General features: G+C 40.7%; 1 protein-coding gene across 1 annotated transcript; it reads left to right on the top strand.

Moving 5' to 3' along the window:
• LOC109227709 lies at positions 21829-22344 on the top strand. Its single transcript, XM_019392907.1, has one exon. It carries the CDS (start codon positions 21829-21831, stop codon positions 22342-22344), a length of 516 nt encoding a protein of 171 aa, XP_019248452.1.

Raw genomic sequence — 23944 nt, forward strand, 5'->3', positions numbered from 1 at the left:
GCCTTAAATAGAGGTCCTAAACACCTCCAGGGCCAGAGGTAAGGGACGGGTAGTGCACGCATAAGGTACGTACTGGATGTTATTAGAACGCTTAGGTAATAATTGAAAATGGGAGGGTAATTGGGTAGTAAAGGAGATGATGACCTGTGCTCTAATGCTACACGTAACACCTCAATTTGGGGAAACCGAGTGTTGCATGGAAGTGATCCTATAGTCTAATAAACTTAGGACCCCTTTTTAAAATAATCTCTATCGGTTTAAACTGCTTTATTTTCTTAAAGACTAATTCGCTTAGATTGAGTTTGGCCGGGACCCACCGTTGTGGACCTCGAGGGGTGCCTAACACCTTCCGCTAAAGGTAATTTCGAGCCCTTACCCAATCTTTGGTAATGTAAACTGATTTCACGAGTTAATTGTTCTAGGTGCCCTAACACACCTTAATCCGTTAGGTGGCGACTCTTCAAATCTCTTACCCAATTCCAAAAGGAAAGGAGTTGTCCCAAATGTCGAGACCTGGACTCCGTGAGGAAAAAGGGGGTGCGACAGCATGTCGACTCTGCTGGGAATATTTTTATGCCCTTACCATAACAAACTTGCTTTTTGTGAATTAGTCTTAAGCATGCTTTATTCTGTTAATACGTGCGCACCCTTTCCCTTTCCCCTTTATATGGATTTAATTGCCTATTTTCAAGCACTTATGATTTCCTTTACTAAAGAAACTGACTCTCCTTGTTTTCTTTCTCAAACGTCTTTCAATTATTAAATACCGCATTTATCGGTTTTAACGTGCAAATACGTGAAAACATGCTATTTATTGTTACATAAATCATGCTCAACATCATATTCCACTCGTGCGTAATCAATCCTATAGCAATGCTTGATGAGTGTTTGCGCCCTTCCTATATATCACCCTTTAAATTCAAAAAGGCTTATTTGCGATAAAACTAGTCGATCAGCGGTGCAGTCGATAGTTTCATGCCTTTCCCCCTCAAGTTGTCCACTTGAGGGTACCAGTCTAGACTTCTATAGAAACCTTACTCTGATTAATTGGACATGCATCATGGTCAAACCTAGCCGGGTTAATATGTTATCCACATAATAAACCTTTAAGACAAGCCTCGTCCAAAAGTCTGCTGGGGTTTCCATAATCCCAATGGACGCAACCACAATTTTGTGCATTATTTTTGGAGAAATAAGTGCCAATATGCTAATCATTGATGTATAAATAGTCAAATCTGGAGGAGGAAAGGGTCTAACCATATTTGTTTTGTATAAAATGAGGCACGAAGTCCCCAGGTTCGGCATGGTCCGTAACATACCACCATTGCTAGATCGGTGGGGAATTTGATCGACGAAGCCAAAAACAGCGAGCCTGGAGAAGGTCCTTCTGGGACCAAGTAGATTAGGTTTATTTACTTTATTCAAATGTAATAAGGCCAAGTGCCATCAGTGGATTATATTATTTAGTGTTGTTTTTAGATTCATCTATTTTGACATTAATGAAATGAGACAATTATTGGTAGTGAAGTTCTCCAAATCAATGTGTCGATAGGCCTACCTCGGGCACAATGAGGCTCCCAAATTAGGACGCGGATTTACAGTCCCGCAATATGTGTTTAAATACTACAAACATTTTCAGAATCCTTACTGACTTGTTTACCTTTTATTTTTCTTTATTTTTATTACTCCCATCCCCTAAGGTTGGTTCGCACATACTGGCATCATCAGCATATCACACCAGATCTAGAGGCCCTCCACCTCCTCCTCCTCCGAGTAATCTGAAAAGTAGAGGAAAAGCTAAGATGAATGATTTGAGTGGTATCCGAAAAGAAAATGCTGAGAATATTGAAACTTCAGACGGTCGGAGTACTCCGGCCCAGAATGATTTGGTCCTACGATTTGGAACAAAAAATATTGGAGTTACGAGGAGAACTTGAGTAGGTCCGCAACTTGGCAAACCTCTCCCTCACCCTAAACGTCCCAGAAGTTAACCAACAAAATGCCCAAAACCCAGCACCTCCTCAAAATACGCCAAACCAATGTCCACAAAATCCTCCCGGACCCCATCAATATGCAACTCCGCCTCAAAATCCCAATCCTCTACCGGTACCAACTCCTCCACAACACCATCATCGACCAACCCAGTACCCACAAACCACTACCTATCACACTCCTCAGAACACACCACAACCTATTCCCAATCCTCAAAACACGACCAATGATCACAACTACACCCAAATCCCTGGCACCCACCAAAACAACCCCATATACGTGGAAACCCTACCTCACTCCACTCAACCAATCTCCAATGCACCAGAATCCGCTGAGAAGGACCTGCTCAACAAGAACATGGCCGAGGAGCTCAAGAAGTTGACAAGTCGAGTTCAGGGTGTTGAAGGAGGAAAAGGGATAGAAGGTCTGAACTATGAGGATTTATGCATACAACCACATGTGGAACTGCCGGAGGGTTACATACCTCCCAAGTTCGAAATGTTTGACGGAACGGGTGATTCCAAGGTTCATGTGAGAACACATTGTGACAAGCTCGTAGGGGTCGAAAAAGATGAAAGGATTCGAATGAAGCTCTTCATGAGAAGTCTTACCAGAGATACCCTGTCCTGTTACATAAGCCAGAATCCTAAGAAGTGGGCCAATTGGTTGAGCATGGCATCGGATTTTATGGATCGGTTCAGGTTTAATACGGAGAATGCACCGGATGTCTTCTATATCCAGAACCTAAAGAAGAAGCCAACTGAGACTTTCCGCGAGTATGCTACTCGGTAGAGGTCGGAGGCAGCCAAGGTCAGACCAGCATTAGACGAAGAACAAATGAACAAGTTCTTTGTCAGGGCACATGACCCACAGTATTATGAAAGGCTAATGGTTATTGAGAATCATAAGTTCTCCGATATCATCAAACACGGAGAAAGGATTGAAGAGGGTATTAAAAGAGGGATGGTGAAAAATTTTGAGGCACTACAGGCCACGAACAAAGCATTGAAATCAGGTGGCATATCGAAGAAGAAAGAGGTGGGAACAGTAATGGTTGCCCAAGGACCCAAAACTCTCTTCGTATACCAGACACCTCCACCCACATACCAACCTTCACCTCCCAGATATTCCCAACCTGCCGCTGCTTACCATACATATAATTCCCAACCATCCTACTTTCAGTCACCTCCAACTCGTCCAAATTACCAGAAACCCCGATCTAATTTTGATCGCAAACCACCCAGACAGTATACTGCCATTGCTGAACCCATCAGCCAGCGTTACGAAAGGTTGAAGGCTGCTGGTTATGACACCCCTATTCCCGCTGTGGAAATGGAGAATTCATCTCAATGGGTCAACCCGAATAAAACCTGTGCATATCATTCCGGTATGAAAGGGCACACTATTGACAAGTGCCGGACATTGAAAGATAAGATCCAGACATTGATTTGATAATAAGGTCATACAGGCGAAGGAGGCTGCACCCAACGTCCACAACAATCCTCTTCCAGATCATAGGGGCGAAGGGATCAATGTGATAGAAACTGACGATGAGTGGGATCCCAAGGGATCAATTGGACTTATCAAAGAGGGTGACGATCCTTAGAAGCCCGCAGTCACGCTCAATCCTATTGTGGTGCTGGTACAGCCGCTAGTTGAGGTTGAGATAACCGCATCGGTTCCATTTGAGGTAGATGTAACATCACTTGCAGCCACACCTGTTCCATTTAAGGTAGAAGTGGCCACACCTTTCACAGTGACAGTAGCAACCACACCTCCTTTCAAGTCCAACGCTATACCTTGGGATTCCGTTGCCGAAGCTAGGCGAAAGGGAAAAGCAAAGATGGAAGAATCTGGTGCCACACAAGGGATGACCAGAACTGGAAGGATCTATACACCCGAAAATTTGGGAGGATCAAGCAAGGAGGCTGCTACCAAACAACCTGTCATTGAAACTGGACCAGACGATCTTTGGAGGAAAGTACATGCGAGAGAATACTCTGTCGTCGATCATTTAAACAAGACTCCCGCCTAGATATCCATCCTGTCGCTATTGCAAAATTCGGAGGCACACAGGAGTGCTCTGATGAAGGTGTTGAATGAAGCTTATGTGCCCAACAATATCACCATCGGAGAAATGGCCAACATGGTAGGGCAAGTACTGGAAAGTCACAAGATCACCTTCCACGAAGATGAACTACCACCTGAAGGATTAACTCACAACAGGGCATCACATATCACAGTACAGTTCGAGGACAAATTCATCGCCAGGGTCTTAATAGATGGGGGTTCAAGCCTCAGCATTTGTCCATTGACTACCTTGAAAAGGTTGGGCAAAGATTTCCATGAGATACGGGCAGGAAGTATGAACGTGAAAGCATTTGATGGGTCTCAAAGGTCCACGATTGGAGAGATTAACCTTTGTCTGCAGATAGGACCAATTTGGTTCGATGTTGAGTTCCAAGTACTAGACATATCAGCTATATACAATCTTCTATTAGGACGACCTTGGATACATGCCATTGGGGCCGTGGCTTCCACGCTACACCAGGCCGTGAAGTTCGAATAGAACCATCAGGAGGTAATCATTCACGGAGATGGAAGTAACCCCATTTACACCAGTCAAACTATCCCAATTATCGAGAATAGAAGAAGGCTGGGTGGAGAAACTTATCACCACATTGAACATGTCAATGCAATTGAGAAGGACAAGTGGTGGAATAACAAAATAGAAAGCATACTGGCATGGTCTGGGTATGAACCCGGCAAAGGGCTTGGGAAGAAACTCCAGGGCATTACCAAACCAATACAGTTGGAACGTCACGGCACAACTTTCGGGCTGGGATATCCATACACCTGGCAAGAATATAATGATTAGTCGCCACCATGGCGTGGTCCTTATTACCCTCTCGAGCAGCCAGTGCCACATCTGAGTCAGACTTTTCGTCAGGCCGATACAATATGGAGATCTGCAGAGGAAGAAGCTTTGGCTGGGTTGAGAAATTTGTTCCTAGAAGACGAGAATATGGATTGCAATGTGATAGTTGAGGAGGAGGAGGAAGAAGGCCTCACCATTCAGACTGTGGAGAAGGAAGTTGTTATCAAGAATTGGACTGCCACACCATCCCGGGCCCGCCGAGTTCCTGGCTAGCTTGGCAATTAGCCAGACTTGTTTTAATAGCCATGCTAGGCATTTAAGATATTTTCAGTAATTTTGTTTTAAAGACGCATTTTGTTTCGAAATAATTGCTTGAGACATTGGGCTGTACCTGTTTTGGATATTTTCAAATTTAATTAATGCATTGCTATTTATTATTCATTATTATCTTTCATATTTTTTCTTCTATAGCGTTATTATTACTTTTCCCGATGAACCGATGACTGTGACATGTAATGAGACAACGCAAAATAAGGATAGTGACTCAGAAGAAAAGGATGAAATACCTGAGGAAGTTGTCAGAGAAGTTGAGAACTTTGAGAACAAACCTAAGTCCAACCTGGACGAAACTGAAGAAATCAATTTGGGAGATTCCGAAACCGTCAAAGAGACCCGCATAAGCATTCACTTGTCACCATAGGGAAGAATACACTCGTTTCCTGAAAGAATATGAGGATACTGAGCATATCCATAGTGGCTCGTAAGTTGCCCACCAACCCAATGTGTCCGCTGGTGAAGCAGAAACTCAGAAAATTCACACCAGATATGAGCCTAAAAATCAAAGAGGAGGTCACTAAGCAGATCAAAGCCAAAGTCCTCTGGGTAGTTGAGTACCCAACCTGGTTAGCCAACATTGTACCAATTCCGAAGAAAGATGGAAAATTCAAGGTGTGTGTTGAGTATCGGGATTTAAACAGAGCAAGTCCCAAGGACGATTTCCCACTGCCAAATATACACATCCTGATTGACAATTGCACCAAGCATGAACTCCAATCCTTTGTAGATTGCTTCGCGGGTTATCATCAGGTCTGGATGGACGAAGAAGACGTAGAGAAAATAACTTTCATTACACCGTGGGGAGTGTACTGCTACAAGATGATGCCATTCGGTGGGGCTACTTACATGAGAGCCATGCCAACCATCTTGCATGATATGATACACAAGGAAATAGAGGTATATGTTGACGATGTCATCATCAAATCCAAGAGGCCGCAGATCACATAGCAGACTTGAGAAAGTTCTTTGACAGGCTAAGGAGGTACAATCTAAAATTGAACCCGGCAAAATGTGCATTCGGGGTTCCTGCAGGAAAGCTGTTGGGATTTATTGTCAGCCGCCGAGGAATCGAGTTGGACCCATCTAATGTTAAGGCTATCCAAGAGTTACCACCACCAAAGAGCAAAAAGGACGTGACCTAGGACGCCTCAACTACATCAGCCGCTTCATAGCACAGTCCACAGTAATATGTGAACCCATCTTCAAAATGTTAAGGAAGGATGCCGAAACTACTTGGACCGAGGATTGTCAAAAGGCTTTTGACAAAATCAAGGAATACCTGTCTACACCGCCAATCGTAGTCCCGCCAGAACCTGGGAGATCTTTGCTACTCTATCTTTCCGTATTAGATGGAGCTTTCGGATGTGTTTGGGGACAACATGACGAGACAGGAAGAAAGGAGCAAGCCATATACTGCTTGAGTAAGAAGTTCACACCTTATGAAGCACGATGCTCTCTGCTGGAACACACTTGTTGTGCTTTGACATGGACAACTCAGAAATTGAGGCATTACTTCTGTGCCTATACCACATACCTCATATCCAGGATGGACCCTCTGAAGTACATCTTTCAAAAGCCCATGCCAACCGGGAAGTTAGCCAAGTGGCAGATATTGTTAAGTGAGTTCGATATCATCTATGTAACTCAGAAGGCGGTCAAAGGACAGGCATTGGCAGATCATCTTGCTGAAAATCCCGTGGGAGGAGAATACGAACCATTAAAAATGTATTTTCCTGATGAAGAAGTATCATTCGTAGGAGAGGACATTGCTGAAGCCTACAACGGTTGGAGAATGTTCTTCGATGGGGCTACAAACTTCAAATGAGTGGGCATTGGAGCAGTTTTGGTATCAGAAATAGGTCAACATTACCTGGTATCTGCAAAGCTTAGGTTTCCGTGCACCAACATTATGGCAGAGTATGAGGCTTGCATTATGTGGCTCAATCTGGCCATCAATATGAATATACAAGAGTTACTGGTAATTGGTGATTCGGATCATCTGGTACATCAGGTTCAAGGAGAATGGGCTACGAAGAACACCAAGATACTACCATACTTGTACCATGTGCAGGAATTGATGAAGAGATTCCCAAAGATAGAATTCAAACATGTGCCCAGAATTCAAAATGAGTTCGCAGACGCACTGGCCACCTTGTCATCATTAATACAACATCCATACAAGAATTTCATCGATCCCATCCCGGTGAAAATCCATAACAAGCCGGCTTACTGTGCTCATGTTGAAGAAGAAACGGATGGAAAACCTTGGTTCCACGACATCAATGAATACTTGGCAAAAGGAGAATACCCGGAACAGGCGAACCATACTCAGAAACACACACTACGTAGGTTGTCTAATCACTTCTTCCAAAGCGGAGGGACCCTGTATAGAAGAACTCCTGATCTGGGGTTGTTAAGGTGTGTTGACGCAAAGGAGGCTTCCAGATTACTTGAGGAGATACATGCCAGAACTTGCGGACCATATATGAACGACTTTGTTCTAGCCAAAAAGATACTCAGAGTTGGATATTTTTGAATGACCATGGAAACGGATTGTATCAGGTACGTCCAGAAATGTCACTAATGCCAGGTACATGCAGACATGATAAAGGTACCACCAAACGAGCTCAATGCAACAAGTGCACCTTGGCCTTTTGCTGCCTGGGGAATGGATGTCATCGGTCCAATCGAGCCCACCGCTTCTAACGGGCACCGGTTCATTTTAGTGGCTATCGACTATTTCACAAAATGGGTAGAGGCTGCATCATACAAAGCTGTAACCAAGAAAGTCGTCGCAGATTTTGTCAAGGATCGTATTGTTTGTCGATTCGGGGTTCCCGAGTCCATTATCACTGATAATGCCGCCAATCTCAACAGTGATCTGATGAAATCCATGTGTGAAACCTTCAAAGTCAAGCACAAAAACTCTACAGCATACAGGCCGCAAATGAATGGAGCTGTGGAAGCTGCCAACAAGAACATCAAGAAGATACTAAGGAAGATGGTAGAAACTCACAAACAATGGCACGAGAAGTTACCCTTTGCCCTATTGGGGTACCGCACTACGGTCCGCACATCAACTGGGGCAACTCCCTATTTACTGGTTTATGGTACCGAAGCTGTCATTCCAGACGAGGTAGAAATTCCTTCTTTAAGGACATACAAGAAGCCGAACTGAGTGATGCAGAATGGATAAGGAGCCGCTATGAGAAAATAGCCCTCATAGATGAAAAAAGAATGAATGCAGTATGTTACGGTCAGCTTTAACAGAATAGAATGTCCAGAGCCTTCAACAAAAGGGTCAGACCATGACAATTCGCACCGGGGTAGCTGGTGCTAAAGCGGATCTTCCCGCATCAGGATGAAGCCAAAGAAAAATTTTCACCAAACTGGCAAGGTCCTTACATGGTTCATCGGGTGCTAACAGGAGGAGCACTCATATTTGTAGAAATGGACGGAGAAGTTTGGCCAAAACCTATCAATTTAGATGCAGTCAAGAGATACTATGTTTAGATTGTTTACATTCATTCATCTAATGTAACTGAACTACGCTTGACCTGATTCCCGTTTAAGAGGGGATACGTAGGCAGCCCCGTGGGTTCGGTCATACCTTAATAAAATCTTCATTTCCCTCAAAACCAGAAACTGGGGCAGAATTTTGAGGAGGACCCTCAAAATTCCGGAGCAAGTCCAGCCGATGCCATCATATGCCAAATAGTCAGAAATCGGTTAAGTAACTGGGGCAGAATTTTGAGAAGGATTCTAAAAATTCCGGAGCAGATCCAACAAACTTTGTTGCACGCAGAACGACCGAAGGATCAAACTGGGGCAGAATTTTGAGGAGGACCCTCAAAATTCTAATGCAAGGAAGCTACAATGTCTCTAAAAGCGTTACAGTCATTAGTTCATCTAATTTACTTGATACTACGTACCACCATGTTTTCCAAAATGATTCTATAAGTGCATATTTTTTGAAAACTTTATTTCTATAATAGCCAGGTGTTACCCAGGATATCTCAAACAGGGCCTCCAGAACAGAGCAAAGCAAAGCAAGCAGACAAAGGCACGAACCAACCTCCCCCGCAAAACTCACGATTTTTCTTTGAACGCAGGGACAAGAAATAACCACAAGTGTGTACTCCCTAAAATCATAACAATCAGGCAATCAGACGCAAATATATCTCCAACTAAGAAATATTCTACTCCTATTTGCTACTTGTTCACTGCATAAGGCTAAGCATTGCCTTCTATTTTCATGAGACTAAGCATTGTCTCAAATCTTGCATGAGGCTAAGCTCTGCCTCCCTATTTGCATAAGGCTAAGCACTACCTTCTGTTTGCACGGGACTAAGCCCTGTCCCTAACTTTGCATGAGGCTAAGCCTTGCCTCCCTATTTGCATAAGGCTAAGCATTGCCTTCACCTTGCATAAGGCTAAGCACTGCCTTCTATTTGCATGAGACTAAGCATTGTCTCAAATCTTGCATGAGGCTAAGCCCTGCCTCCCTATTTGCATTAAGGCTAAGCTCTGCCTTCTATTTGCATGAGACTAAGCATTGTCTCAAATCTTGCATGAGGATAAGCCCTGCCTCCCTATTTGCATAAGGCTAAGCTCTGCCTTCTATTTGCATGAGACTAAGCATTGTCTCAAATCTTTCATGAGGCTAAGCCCTGCCTCCCTATTTGCATAAGGCTAAGCTCTGCCTTCTATTTGCATGAGACTAAGCATTGTCTCAAATCTTGCATGAGGCTAAGCCCTGCCTCCCTATTTGCACAAGGCTAAACACTGCCTTCTCTTTGCACGGGACTAAGCCCTGTCCCTAACTTTGCATGAGTCTAAGCCTTGACTCTCTATTTGCAAAAGGCTAAGCACTGCCTTCACCTTACATAAGGCTAAGCACTGCCTTCACTTTGCATGGGACTAAGCATTGTCCCGAATCTCGCACGAGACTAAGTACTATCTCTCCCGCACTATTCTTTTCTCTCGGGCTAAGCTCTGCCCTCAACTTCATACAAGACTAAGCCTTGTCTTGTTACTTCTAGCATCATGTCTTTGCACCTCATGGGCTGAAATATCGCCAAGTTGTCCGAAGGCGTCAGTGTCTGAAGGCACCATCCTCATAGCCGGAAGACACCATGCCATGGCCTGAGGGTCTCTCAAACTTGCACATCATTATTCAAAGGCGTCATGGTTCAGAGACACCATTCTCATGGACCGAGAACGTCATTTCATGGCCTTCGAATCCCTTATCTCATGATTCATGGCCCGAGACATCATGGTCTAGGGACGTCATCCTCAACCGTCCAAAGACAATTCTCATGGTCTGAAGGGAATTTGCATCATGTTTAAATTTACGCAGAGATATATGCTTGCATTGCACCCTTTATTTGCAGTTAACCCGATGAGCAATCATCATCCCCAACAAGAGCAATCCCGCTCCAGTTCCTTCATACTATTTAAAACCTGACCGCTCACCGTAGCCATTTCACCTATTCGAAACCTTGTATCCGTCCTTGTGATAACTCCATCAGTATACTTCGCCGGTGGATCCAGAACTACACACGGCCTGATTCCTGTAAAACCAGGGATATGTAGGCAGCTCGGGAACCAGAGTGCGGCCTATGTCTCTCAAATCACCCAATTCGGTCAAAATTGGCCATCATATCTTTACCCGATAACTCTTTCATCCTTCCCGGGTAAAGAGGGGCAGCCGTTGATACCCAATTTTTTCCTATATTATTTTCGAAAATGCATGTATATCTTCAAAATAATGCATGTGCATCAATCAATTTTTCCATAATTTCTGTATTTTTGAAGGATTTTTAATTAATTTATCCTAGCACTTTTATCATATAAATAAATTACTAATGCACTACAAAGGGTTTTATAATATTTTATTGCTTAATTATCATTTATATTTATATTAAGCTTTAATTATCTTATGCATAACCCTATTTACATCTGTAGGCTATAATTGCAAAACTTTGCAATAATAGCCCATATGTGCATAATTACTTTATTTTACACGAAAAATGACCTTTTATATTTTTATAATACTAAGTAATTATTTTAAATCATTTTTATACATCAATAGCATTTATCATTTATTAGCTATTTTTATAAATTATTTTATCAAATTAATTGGTTATTTAACACATAGCCTCTTTTAATTTGATTTAATTTCGGACCTGGCCCAAATTATTACCCCAACCCAATTAAATCATAACCCTGATCCAATACCCAATAACCCAATCTTTAAACCCGCCCAACCCCAGATCAAATCCTGGCCGTTGATTTTAGAGATCAACGGTCCAGGATGCTATTACCATTTTTAATTACCCATAACCCCCAAACCCTATTCATTTCCCAATTCCGCCGCCCCTAAATCCCCATTTCCTCTCTTCTCTCTCAACCTCTCCCTAACCCTAGCCCGCCATCACCTGAACCCCCTTCAATCCATGAGGTTTCTCTTTGATCTTAGGCCCTATCCGGCCTCTTATCTCTACTGGTTGTTCGATTTCTTTGTTGTTTGATGGAATCTCAAGGAGATTCCAACAGACTTGGTTCAAATCCCTCAATCTTCTGATGAACCTGTCTGTATTCACCATTTGTTTGTAAGTATTATCATTTTTGTATTTTCGTGGCTTCAAATCTCCGGTCGGAAACTCGATTTTTACACCTTTATTTATTTTTGCACAAACCTAACTATTTTTGGCCAAATAGGTTCAGATCTCTATAGATCCGAAATGTCTGGAGTTTATTTAATCGTTTTCCTTTAAGATTCTTTCGTTTTTACCGCTATTATCTACCGATTTCACTTTTTCCCTAAGAACTAGGGTTTCTTTTTTTAAGTTTCTGCTAATGTTTTAAAATGCTTAAAGGTTCAACTCTGGCCTTTCTTATTTACTGTTCGACTACTTTCTTTGCTTGATGTTTTATCTCTGTGTTTCGATATGCTTAAGGTTTTCCGTTATTCGATTATTCGTCTCACTGTTCTTGCCTGTTTACTTTGGCCCGGTTAAATAAATTTATTAATTGATTTATTTGCCAAATTAGGGTTTGAATTATATTTTCTTTTTAAAATGGTATCTTTCTGAGATTTTTATTTATTCTTTCCTTATATGTGACTTATAATTGGTACTGCCTTCCTTAATTATGCTACTGGCCTGATTTCTGGGTTTTGATTTGTTCTGACCGACCTATAAATGGTCTCTGACTTATTTCTTACCTTATTAAACTTCAATCGTGCATGTTAATTGATTCTCCCTAATCTAAGTGATATTTCCCGAATTCTGTCGTATTAATTGATTGGGTCTAGCCTTAATTAACTGGTTGAATGATTTGCATACCTTATTTGTGAACTCTTAATTTTTTTTGCCTTATTTGTTATACTTTGCTGAATGTTATATAAACCTCCCCATTCTGATTTTTTAGAACACACGAACACACACGGAAAGTTACAGAAACACCTACACACATAAACTCTTATTCTTACTCACAACTCACAACCGTAGTTTTTTCCGTTATTTCTATTTGCTGCACTATCTAGCCGGCTGAAAGCTAAGGCTAGACTCTTGGATTCTACTTGCCTTCACCTTCCCGTTTGCTATCTCCTTAACTGGTATGCCTCCATTTCTATTATCATTCTATATTCTATGTAGTTAAACTTCAACATGCTTCTGTTTGCCCCCATGTTTCTCTGTTTATTGCTCTCTTAGCCAGCATGACTTATTTCGTGTTAACTTGCCCTGTCTTATATGTTAGTATGGTTAGTATACTTGAGCATATTCTTGTTTGATCCATGACACTTGTTTACCTGTTTCTCAATTAGAAAGCCCCAATTCCTACCATGTTTTTATGTGCTGATAATTTACCTTAGCATGTTCCTGATCAATTCATGGTTTCTGTGTACTTCTTTCAAGAATAATGTGCTTTAAATTCCTGCTAACTTTTCTGTATGGCTGTCTAATTAGTCATTTGACTTCAGCATGTTTCTCTCTGCTAAATACATGTCTATATGATTCCACCTAGTAATAGTTAGTAGACTAAGTAAACTCCGGCAATGTGAAACCTTGTTTGACTCAATTGTGACCCTGTTCTGTCTATGATTCCAGTGTTCCTGTTTTGTTGTAATTGTTTAACTACTGGTAACTATATCTGAATCAATCTGCTTAAATATGGTTCTGTTCTATTTGCAACTTGTTTCTATTCACTTCTGAAAATAAACTTTTTTTTTCATAAAACTATCCCCTACCCTCGTATACTATTTTCAAACTCTTACTCTTAGCTATCTAGGGTCCTGCCACCCCTAGTGTGAACACTGCCTAGGGTCCATGAGACTCCTTCGAACTCTGACAAACTGGGGCTGGCCTTCCAAACTCTTTACAAAACTGTTTCTTTGAAAAGGTTCAGGTGTGAGCATTGCCCGGGGTCCCTGAGGCCCTTGGGAACTTTGACACACCAGAAGCCCATTTTGTGTATTGTGGACTACCTGTGGACATCAGACTTGCTTGCTTGAAGGCCTGGTTTCCAGGTTGACGTTGGGCCTGCCAAGGCTCCCAATAGTATAATGATTTTTCATTGTATTGGTCTATAATAATGTAACAATCCTTGTAAAAACAGATATGGGGTTATTAGTAAAAGCTGGGGAGGGATCTTTATATATATCTTTTATCGAATTTGGGTAGAAATCATACCTATAGGTTGTTGTGGTGATTCTTTATGTGCATGCCATTAGAAACCATTCTTATAGGACTTATCTCATTACTTATAATCCTGAATTTTCATACTTTGCATCCTAGAAATCCTGCTTTTAGTTAGTCAATTCTGTATCAAGAACCATATTTTAAAATCTCCATATGTGCATTAAAGATCATGTCTATAGGATCTTCTTTATTGAACTTGCTTGGCAACTTGTTAACGCCTTTACCCACTTAGATATCATGCCTATAGGGAATGCGTAAAATCAGTTTCAACACTTAGATATCATGCCTACAGGAAATACATATATAAAATTAGTTTTAGCACTTAGATATCATGCCTATAGGAAATAAATAAAAAATCAATTTTTGCATGTAGATATCATGTTTATAGGAAATAACACTTGTAACCAGTTTCAGCACTTAGAAAGCATGCCTATAGGATCTAAAGGATAAGATATGCCTGTTAAAATCAGTAGTTGGTTTACCGCTTAGATACCATGTCTATAGGATTCTGCCCGGTTATCACTTAGGCAAGCCTGTAGGATAATTAAGAATTCTGAGTTTAAAACTGTGATTTTTTAATGCTTGAAACGTGCCCAGATTTAGATATCAACAAAATTAGTAGGCAAACTGATAGGTATTCGCTGCCTCGCTTTAATAAAGTTGTTATATATTTTGTTCATGCTCATCTAGATATCCTGCCTATAGGGTCTTAATCATTCAAAATTGCTTGTTTGAACAACATGCACTTGTTTGTCTATTTGTGGAGGTTAACATGAGCCCACTTAATTGCTCCTTATGTGACAGTCCTACTTGACTTTTGTTTGTCGCTTAATTTTCTCGTTTTAAACAACATAGGTGAGTCTAGAACCACCTTAAATAGAGGTCCTAAACACCTCCAAGGCCAGAGGTAAGGGACGGGTAGTGCACGCATGAGGTACGTATTGGATGTTATTAGAACGCTTAGGTAATAATTGAAAAAGGGAGGGTAATTGGGTAGTAAAGGAGATAATGACCTGTGCACTAATGCTACGCGTAACACCTCAATTTGGGGAAGGTTACCGAGTGTTGCATGGAAGTGATCCTATAGGCTAATAAACTTAGGACCCCTTAAATAATCTCTATTTGTTTAAACTGCTTTATTTCCTTAAATACTAATTCGCTTAAATTGAGTTTGGTCGGGACCCACCGTTGTGGACCTCGAGGGGTGCCTAACACCTTCCCCTCGAGGTAATTTCGATCCCTTACCCAATCTCTTGTAATGTAAACTGGTTTCACGAGTTAATTGTTCTAGGTGCCCTAACGTACCTTAATCCGTTAGGTGGCGACTCTTCAAATCTCTTACCCAATTCCAAAAGGAAAGGAGTTGTCCCAAATATCGAAACCCGAACTCCGCAAGGAAAAATGGGGTGCGACACCTGGTATTCCTGAGCTTTTGGGACTGGGTGACCTGATATGCGGACTATTCCTTGTTTTCGGAATGTGACGAAATGTTGAGAATGGGATAACTGATGGCATAAATTATCAATATGTTTCTATGGACTTTTGGAAGGATATTACCTATTTGAGAATGATCAGGATTTGGTTTGGGGGCTATTTGAAAGCCCAACGAGAATGTGTATTTTATATAAGATAAGGTTTGGGTACTCTTATGAGATTATTATCGCGGTTATGTTACCGGGCATAATGTATATTATTTGTGCCCCTTGCCTATGTTATTTGTCTCTCTCTTATGCGATGATGGGCTGTCAGGTATATGATTATTCTCCATGCATGTTGTAGTTCCATTCAGGCCTTACGGCGATGCGGGCAAGATGGCCCTCGTGATGTTCAGTTACTCATTGCACCTTAATTGTGCTTGCTTTCTCCATGTTGTATTATTTTTATTTATTTCCCACAGTAATACTTGTGCACTCTATTGTGCTTGATATCAGCATTCATGTGTGAACTCGAGAACTTTGGCTCAATGAGTATCGCTATGTGGATTGATATATTTGGGTCGGGTTGTACGCCGCATCAGATGTTATGTGGGACACCCTTTCCTTATGGCTATTTGGTGTTTTTCCCTTTGTGGGATGAGCCAATGAAGCTGTACTTTTGTTGTTATATCGATTGTACTTGCTAGATAATCCTCGTACCTTATTTTCCCTCTATTTTTGCTGCATGCCTTGGTTATTGCCGGCCGGTGTATGGACCGTGTTATGTGAGAATCTGTGTGGTTCCGCGATGAGTCATTAGTTAGGCTGCTGGTATTGGACAAGATGAGGTTCTTAGACCTGGATTCGCGCCTTCATATTGGGGGTGAGGAGTGTTTGGAAGTACGATGCTATTTCCGCTCAGATTTGGGCAATGGCCCTTGACGGACGAGAAAAGCTGCTTGGCTTGTTGAGTTCATGGGTGGTTATGAGTTTCTGAATGATTCTTGCATCTTGGACGGTGTTGTAGAGGCCTGAAACAAGGTTCTATTCAATGTTAAGTGTATCCCCGGCATCCAGAATGTTATTCGGTAGCTATGGTGGTCAGAAGATATTACTACGGGCATTTGAGTTGTGTGAAACATCATATGATTGTGCTCTGGGTTGAAATTGTGGCTCGATTCAGCGTTTTCATGTTTATACAGTGTGATGATGCGAGATTCGGATCCTATGATGAGTTTCAGATGTTGAGGGTTGGGTTCTATCCTAAGGTTATGGACTAAATATGAAGTGAGATCTTTAGTTAAGTTGCGTTGTCAGGCCTACATAGGTTTGGGTGATGGGGAATCACCTCTGGGTGTATGTATGATGAGCTCATGCAGTGATTCGATAGCTTTGGAACGACTCCTGGCACGTTCGAGGACGAAGGTATGTTTAAGTAGGGGAGGATGTAATGACCCGACTGGTCATTTTGAGCAATTGCATCCGGCTCAGCAGTTTGAGGTCACGATAGCTTCACACAGTGTATTATGACTTGTGTGCATCATTGGTTTGGGTTTTTGAGGAGTTCGGAAAGGGTTTTTAGGAGTGACTCGCCTCGAGAAGTTCGAAGTTGAAAGAATTGACCAAGGTTTGACTTTTTAGTATTTGACCTCAGACCGGAGTTTCAATGGTTCTAGTAGGTCTGGATGGTGATTTTGGACTTGGGCCTTTGCCCGGAATTTCATTTGTATGTTTCAAAAAGGTTTCGACATCATTTGGCGGAAGCCGGCAATTTAAAAGTTTAGAATTTTCATAAGTTTGACCATGGTTTGGCTGTAAGGATATCGGGTTCGGATTTTGATTTTGGAACTTGGAATAGATCTGTTTTTTCATATGGATCTTGCCAGCAGTATTTGGTGTCATTTGAAGTTTAATTGATATGGTTGAGACGCGTGGTTGCGATTCTAGAAGTTCTTGAAGTTCATTGTAATTTTCATGCATTTTGGCGTCTGATTCGCTATTCTAGAGGTTATTTTGGTGTTCCGATTGGGCAAGCAAGTTTGTGTTATGTTTTCAGACTTGTGTGGATGTTTGGTTTAGAGCGTGGAGGGCCCGGATGAGTTTCGTATACATTTCGGAGTGTTAGAAGAAGGTTCAGCTTTGCTGGTGTCTCTGTTCTCGCATTTGCGAGGTTTTCATCGCATCTGCGATGTCCGCATTTACGAGATCATTCTCTCTTTTACAACGATGGGTTGGTCAAGGGAGTTTGCATTTGCGAACTATTTCATCGCATATCCGATTAGGCAGCTCCGCATTTGCTATGCAAACTGTCGCTTTTGCGGAAAACACTATGCTCGCTTTTGCAAGTCTTGTATCACCTTTGCGACCTTGATAGAGCTGGTCAGCCTTGCTTTTGCGACACTTTTATCTCATTTGCGAACATTGCAATTGCGATCCGGATTTCGCAAATGCGACATCTGAGGCTGGTATTAAGACTTCCATTTCGGGACTTAGCTTCATTTTTTATCATGTTTTGAACCTTAGCCTCAATGGGAGGCGATTTTATGGAAGGATTTTCATATCAAATTATGGGGTAAGTACCTCTAATCAATTTTCAATTATATTTTATGACTATACATTAGATTTAACATCATATTCATGAGAATCTAAGAGAAAAATTGGGAAAAATTGTAAAGTCTTTCAAAATATAAAATGATGATCTGAAGGACGAATTGATGTCGGAAATTGATAATTTTGGTATGGTTGAACTCGTATCGTAATGGGTGTTCAGTTTTTGTAAATTTTATTGGGTTCCGAGGTGCGGGCCGGGGGGTTGACTTTTATTGACTTTTTACAAATTGTATAAGGGTCATTGCTTTGTTAATTAAAATTGTTTTCTCTTGCATTGTTTGATGTATTTAAGTCGTCTTTGGCTAGATTGAGCTGAGCGGTGGTGAATTGGTAAAGGAAAAGCTAAATTGGGTATTGAGTTTGCCGAATTGAGGTAAGTGTCGTGCCTAACTTTGTGTGGGGGAAACTACCCCTTAGTAATTGAGTAAAATTATGCTATCTTGTTATGTGAAGGCCGTGTACGCAAGATGACGTGTGGGTAAACGGTCTATATATGTTATTTGACCAGCTTAGATTGTCTATTGTCTTTCCATGCCTTTAATTGAATTGTCATAACATGTGATATCTTGTTGTTAGTCTACTCTTACGTGCTCTATTTGACGCTGTTAGCACCTACTGTACTTCTTACTCGTTATTTGGTCCTTATATGCCTTAGCTGAAGTTATTGCCTTCCTTATTGTCGTGTTACCTCTTGATTGTTGAGTTTCTTCTATGACCTTGTGCTTATTTGCTACATGTCCTAATTGTTATGATTGCATACTTAGATATCACGTACTTTACCTGTCCTGTCATTTTTGTGAAGTTTGTTCTATTTCTTCGGCTTATACGTGGCTCCTTTGTTGCCTTGTACTGATACCCTTGATTGTAGAAATTCTCGTAAATGGAGTTATTGAATTGTTGTTGTTGATTTAAATTATTTTACGGGGGATCGGTTTGCACGCCGCAACATGTGAAATAAGGGAGGTGGTGGAATAAGGGTGAATTATGATATTGATATTATATGGTGGGATCGGGGCGCACGCCGCAACATATTTTGTTTAGTATTATGATAATGATATTGTACGGTAGGATCTGGTTGAATGCCGCAACAAGTGAAATAAGGGTGATTTGATATGGCGAAATAAGCGTGAATTATGATATTGATATTATACAGTGGGATCAGCTGCACGCCGCAACAGGTGAAATAAGGGGAGTTGATATGGTGGAATAAGGGTGAATTATGATATTGATATTATATGGTGGATCGGGTTGCGCGCCGCAACATATTTTGTGCTTTGTATTCCATGTTTTATTGTATTGGCTTAAGTTCTTCGTACGACACTCTGAGAATTTGTAATTCTGTTTTTCACTAATTTCTGAGGATTTGAGTTATTGTCATTGACTTATTGCCTTGCCGTCATTTCTTGAGTTCTTTTCCTAATACTATTATTTGGTAAATTGGTTTTCAAGGTAAATTTACTATGTTGAGTCATTACCTTCTGTCCTGCTGAGTTGTTAGTAATATAATGATTTTAAATAAAAGGATTATTATCATGCTACCTTGTGTGACTTGAAGTTAAAACTCGCCGTATATTTCGGTATTTACCATTTCTAATAGTTGTCATATTTTACTTCAATTGATTTCTCAACTTTATCTCCTTAACCTATCTGACGATTTTATTATGATTAAAAAAGGAATTGTTATTATGTTTTATTTTAATAAATTCTATATTAAATTCGATAGCTTATTCGATGCTGTATTTATTTGAAAATGTTACCTTTTTTCACCCAAAATATTTCTAAAATAAACTCATCTTTCTCGTTGATTTCCTACTTGGTCTAGAAACTGGGATTTCAGTTTATGATATATGAATCAAATCTCTTGAACATCCTAATTAGCATTTCACATAGATATTGTGTATCGAGTAGTACATGGATTTTGCCGTGCGAAAGTGAGATGGAAAGCTATAGGCACAAGGTGCCATGTGTGTTAGAGGTTTGGAAGTTGTGATTAACTACGAGAAGTGGGATTATTGAAATTGTGTATTAGAGATGATTTGATTGGTTGAGTTGACATCGTTTTCCCTACTTGAGCACATTTATACTTCATCCGTACCCCAAATATGTTTTTGTTTAATTACTTGGTTATTTCTTGTTGCTATTCGTGTTTCCCTTATCATTACTACTGTTTGTAATCTAGTTTCCTTCTGCTATTGACATTACTTTGATATTCCTTCCTTGTTGGCTTTATGGCATAACCTGCATAGGTTTAGATGTTCGGTGGGCGTCTTGACCTATCCTCATCACCACTCTACCAAGGTTAGGCTTGATACTTACTAGGTACCGCTGTGGTGTACTCATGCTATGCTTTTGCATATTTTTGTGCAGAACCAAGTACCTCGGATCGAGTTGGTTTAGAGATTCATGCTTGTGCGGCTGGAGACTTCAAGATTCCCCTGCTGGATGTTTGCTGGCTACGAAGTCGCCTTCTATTATATTTATTTCCATTGTATCCTATTAATCCGGAACAGTGATGTATTTGTTATGTATAATTACTCCTAGAAAGGCTTTGACTTGTACTATCGATTTTGGGATATTGTATCAGGCTGAGACCTTTGGTTCATTTAGAAATTTCTGGTTCATGTTCAATAGCTGTTTAGTAGAATCTGTTATCATTTCGGTATGTGTTAGGCTTACATAGTTTTAGAGACTAGGTGCCATCACGACTCCTTCGGAGGGATTTTGAGTCGTGATAGTATTGGGGCAGTGTTAATGCAGGCTGAACATCCCTTAGCTTACATGAGAAAAGCTTTGAGTCCAAAACATCAACAATTATCAGTCTATGAAAAGGAAATGCTGGCCATTGTAACTGCCATTAACAAATGGAGGCCTTACTTAATTGGGAAGCATTTATTTATTAGGACAAACCATCAAAGCCTCAAATACTTATTAGAACAAAGGATTTCAATTCCTAGCCAACAGAAATGGTTGGCCAAGCTAATGGGGTATGACTACACTATACTTTTTAAAAAGGGAAGGACAACAGAGTAGCTGATACCTTATCAAGGTGCCCTGCTGCACAAGTTCAGATGCAGATGCTAACTACTATTACTTCTGATTTTCTTCTAAGGCTCCAACAGTCATATACAGGAGATCCCCATATACAGAAGCTGCTAACTCAACTACAAGCAAGGCCTTTGTCTAATCCAATATACCTATTACATGTTGGGATCTTATACAATAAGGGAAGGATTGTCATTGGTCCTGAACCTGTTCTCAAGGAGGAGGTCCTGTAATATTTACATAATTCAGCATTAGGTCATCAATCAGGTATAGGTTCCACTATCTTCAAAGTTGGTCAACTATACTATTTGAAGAAGATGAAGCAAGACATTTATAATCACATCAAGAGTTGTGAAACTTGTCAAAAGTGCAAAGGGGAGAATGTTAAATACCCAGGCCTACTACAACCACTCCATATTCTTGAGAAAATTTGGCAAGACATTAGTTTGGATTTCATAGAAGCACATAACAAATCTGTGATCTTGGTAGTAGTGGACAGGTTGAGCAAATATGCTCATTTCATTGCATTGGTACACCCTTATACAACTCCTATAGTGGCTCAAGCTTACTTAGACAATGTCTATAAACTCTATGGGCTACCTCAAACTATAGTCAATTATTGAGATGTTATATTCCTAAGCAAGTTTTTGCAAGACTTATTTGAAGAACAAGGAGTTCAACTACATCATTCCACTACCTATCACCCTCGATCAGATGGGCAAACAGAAACTTTGGACAAATTCCTAGAAGGTGATCTCAAGTGCATGTGCAGTGAAAGCCAAAGGAGTGGGTACAATGGTTATCCCTTGAGGAATGGTGGTATAACACCAACTATCATACTGCTATCAAAATGACTCCATTTGAAGCAGTGTATGAACAAAAACCACGACTTCACTTACCCTATGTAGCTCATCATTCCATGGTTGATCAAGTGGATAGGAGTTTGCAGGCTAGAGAATCAACTATCAGGCTGCTCAAGCATCATCTGCAACAGGCACAATGTAGGATGAAAGCCCAGGCTGAAAAGAAGAGATCTCCCAGAAACTTTGAGACAGAAGATTTGGTCTTTGTCAAGATAAAACCTTACAAGCAAATGTCCCTAAAAGGACACTCTTATCACAAGCTCAATACTAAATACTTTGGACTATTCAAAGTTCTGCAAAAAGTGGGCACAATTGCCTACCAATTGGAACTTCCACCCCAGGCCAAAATCCACCACACTTTCCATGTGTCACAATTGAAGAAATACATTGGGAACGTGGCTATTTTTCCAAACTTGCCAGTCTCATTATCAACTCATGGCCACATTGTCTTAGAGCCTGAAGCTATTTTAAACAGGAGATCAGTCCAATCTAGAGGGAAATAGGTTGACCAAGTATTGATCAAATGGTTCAACTATCCAGAGGAAGACAACACTTAGATAGATACTCATTAACTATCTCAGCAGTTCTCTCATTTCAGTCCTTGAGGACAAGGACTCTTTGAGTGGGGGAAATTTGTTATGAGCTATAACTGTAGGGGTATTAGCCTAAAGGAATAGTAGCTTTTCACTATAAAAGTAGTTAATAGTCGGGTATAGTTGTTGAAGTTGTTAGGAGTCAGCTTGTTAATCAGTTGGCATTCGATAGAGAAGGGGATAAGAGGTTAAATACAGGAAGAGGGCATTGGTTGTAATCACCTCAAAGAAATTGTGTATTCTATCAATAAATCACATTCTTCTTCTTCTTCAATTCTTATTCCTCAGTCAATTGTGCATATCTGTTCAAGGATTGTTCCCCATCCCTAATCCTTTAGGACTACACTAATTGTGTCATGACCAAAACCTATGGGCCGCGACAGGCACCCGGTACCTTACTCAACCGAGTACTAACGTAACGTATCTTCCTTATTAGATCATCATAGATAGGTGGGCCAGAAGGCGCGTCATGATACAACCAAAGTAAACATGAGGGAATACCCGACATAGAACGACCCAACCTAACATAGAAACTTATACCTATGACATACGGGCCTATAAGGCCAACGTGATCCATTATATATTTTAAATATAGGCCGACAAGGCCATACAAATATCTGTACACATGACATCTGTCTAGAAGCCTCTAAGAGTACATACTTATCATAAAGGTCGGGACTGACCCTGTCGTACCACCAATACATGTACTAATCATACTGACCAAATAAGCAACCCCAGAGCAATGGAGTGCTTCAACATCTTCCATTGAGCTAATAGCCTACTTGGAGGACTCTCGACCTGTCTATCGGGACCTGCGATCATGAAACGCAGCGTCTCCAGGCAAAAGGGACGTCAGTACAAATAATGTACCGAGTATGTAAGGAATGAAAATCAGTAAATAATAGACATGAGAGAAACATGGAGTAAAATACTTGACATGTAAGTCTGAATAACTCTGTAAATAATGAAATACTCATAATGTCATGCATATGTGTATGTATGTCATGTCGTGCATAGGTACATATGTTCATAACATCATCAAGCCTCTGAGGGCATCCCATCATATCATCTCGGCCACTGTGGGCAAAATCATCAACGTATACCGTCTGATCATGTGGTGGTGCGTATATAACGCCGTAACCTTTTTCCATATCCCATATACATATAATATACATATATATGTGTATATAACGCCATCTGGTCATGGGTCAATGTACATGTATAAATGAATTCAATGCATGAGAAAGTACATCAATAAAATCTTTCGGAGTGTCATAACCATTATGCCTTTGATTAATATCATGAAATAACCTTTATCAACTTACGTAATTTCTGAGACCCATGAACAGATGATAGAATAATATGACACACGGGGAATCAAGAACATAAGCATCTCTAGTATTTTTATGAATAGAGTCATTTATCGAAAGTGTGTATTTGCTCGTTTCGTTTGTGTCTTATAGATCATGCCGAAAAGAAAGAAGGGATAACCTTAACATACCTGGAGTAG

Source organism: Nicotiana attenuata, chromosome 6 (assembly GCF_001879085.1).
Source record: "Nicotiana attenuata strain UT chromosome 6, NIATTr2, whole genome shotgun sequence".
NCBI classification, from domain to species: Eukaryota; Viridiplantae; Streptophyta; class Magnoliopsida; order Solanales; family Solanaceae; genus Nicotiana; species Nicotiana attenuata.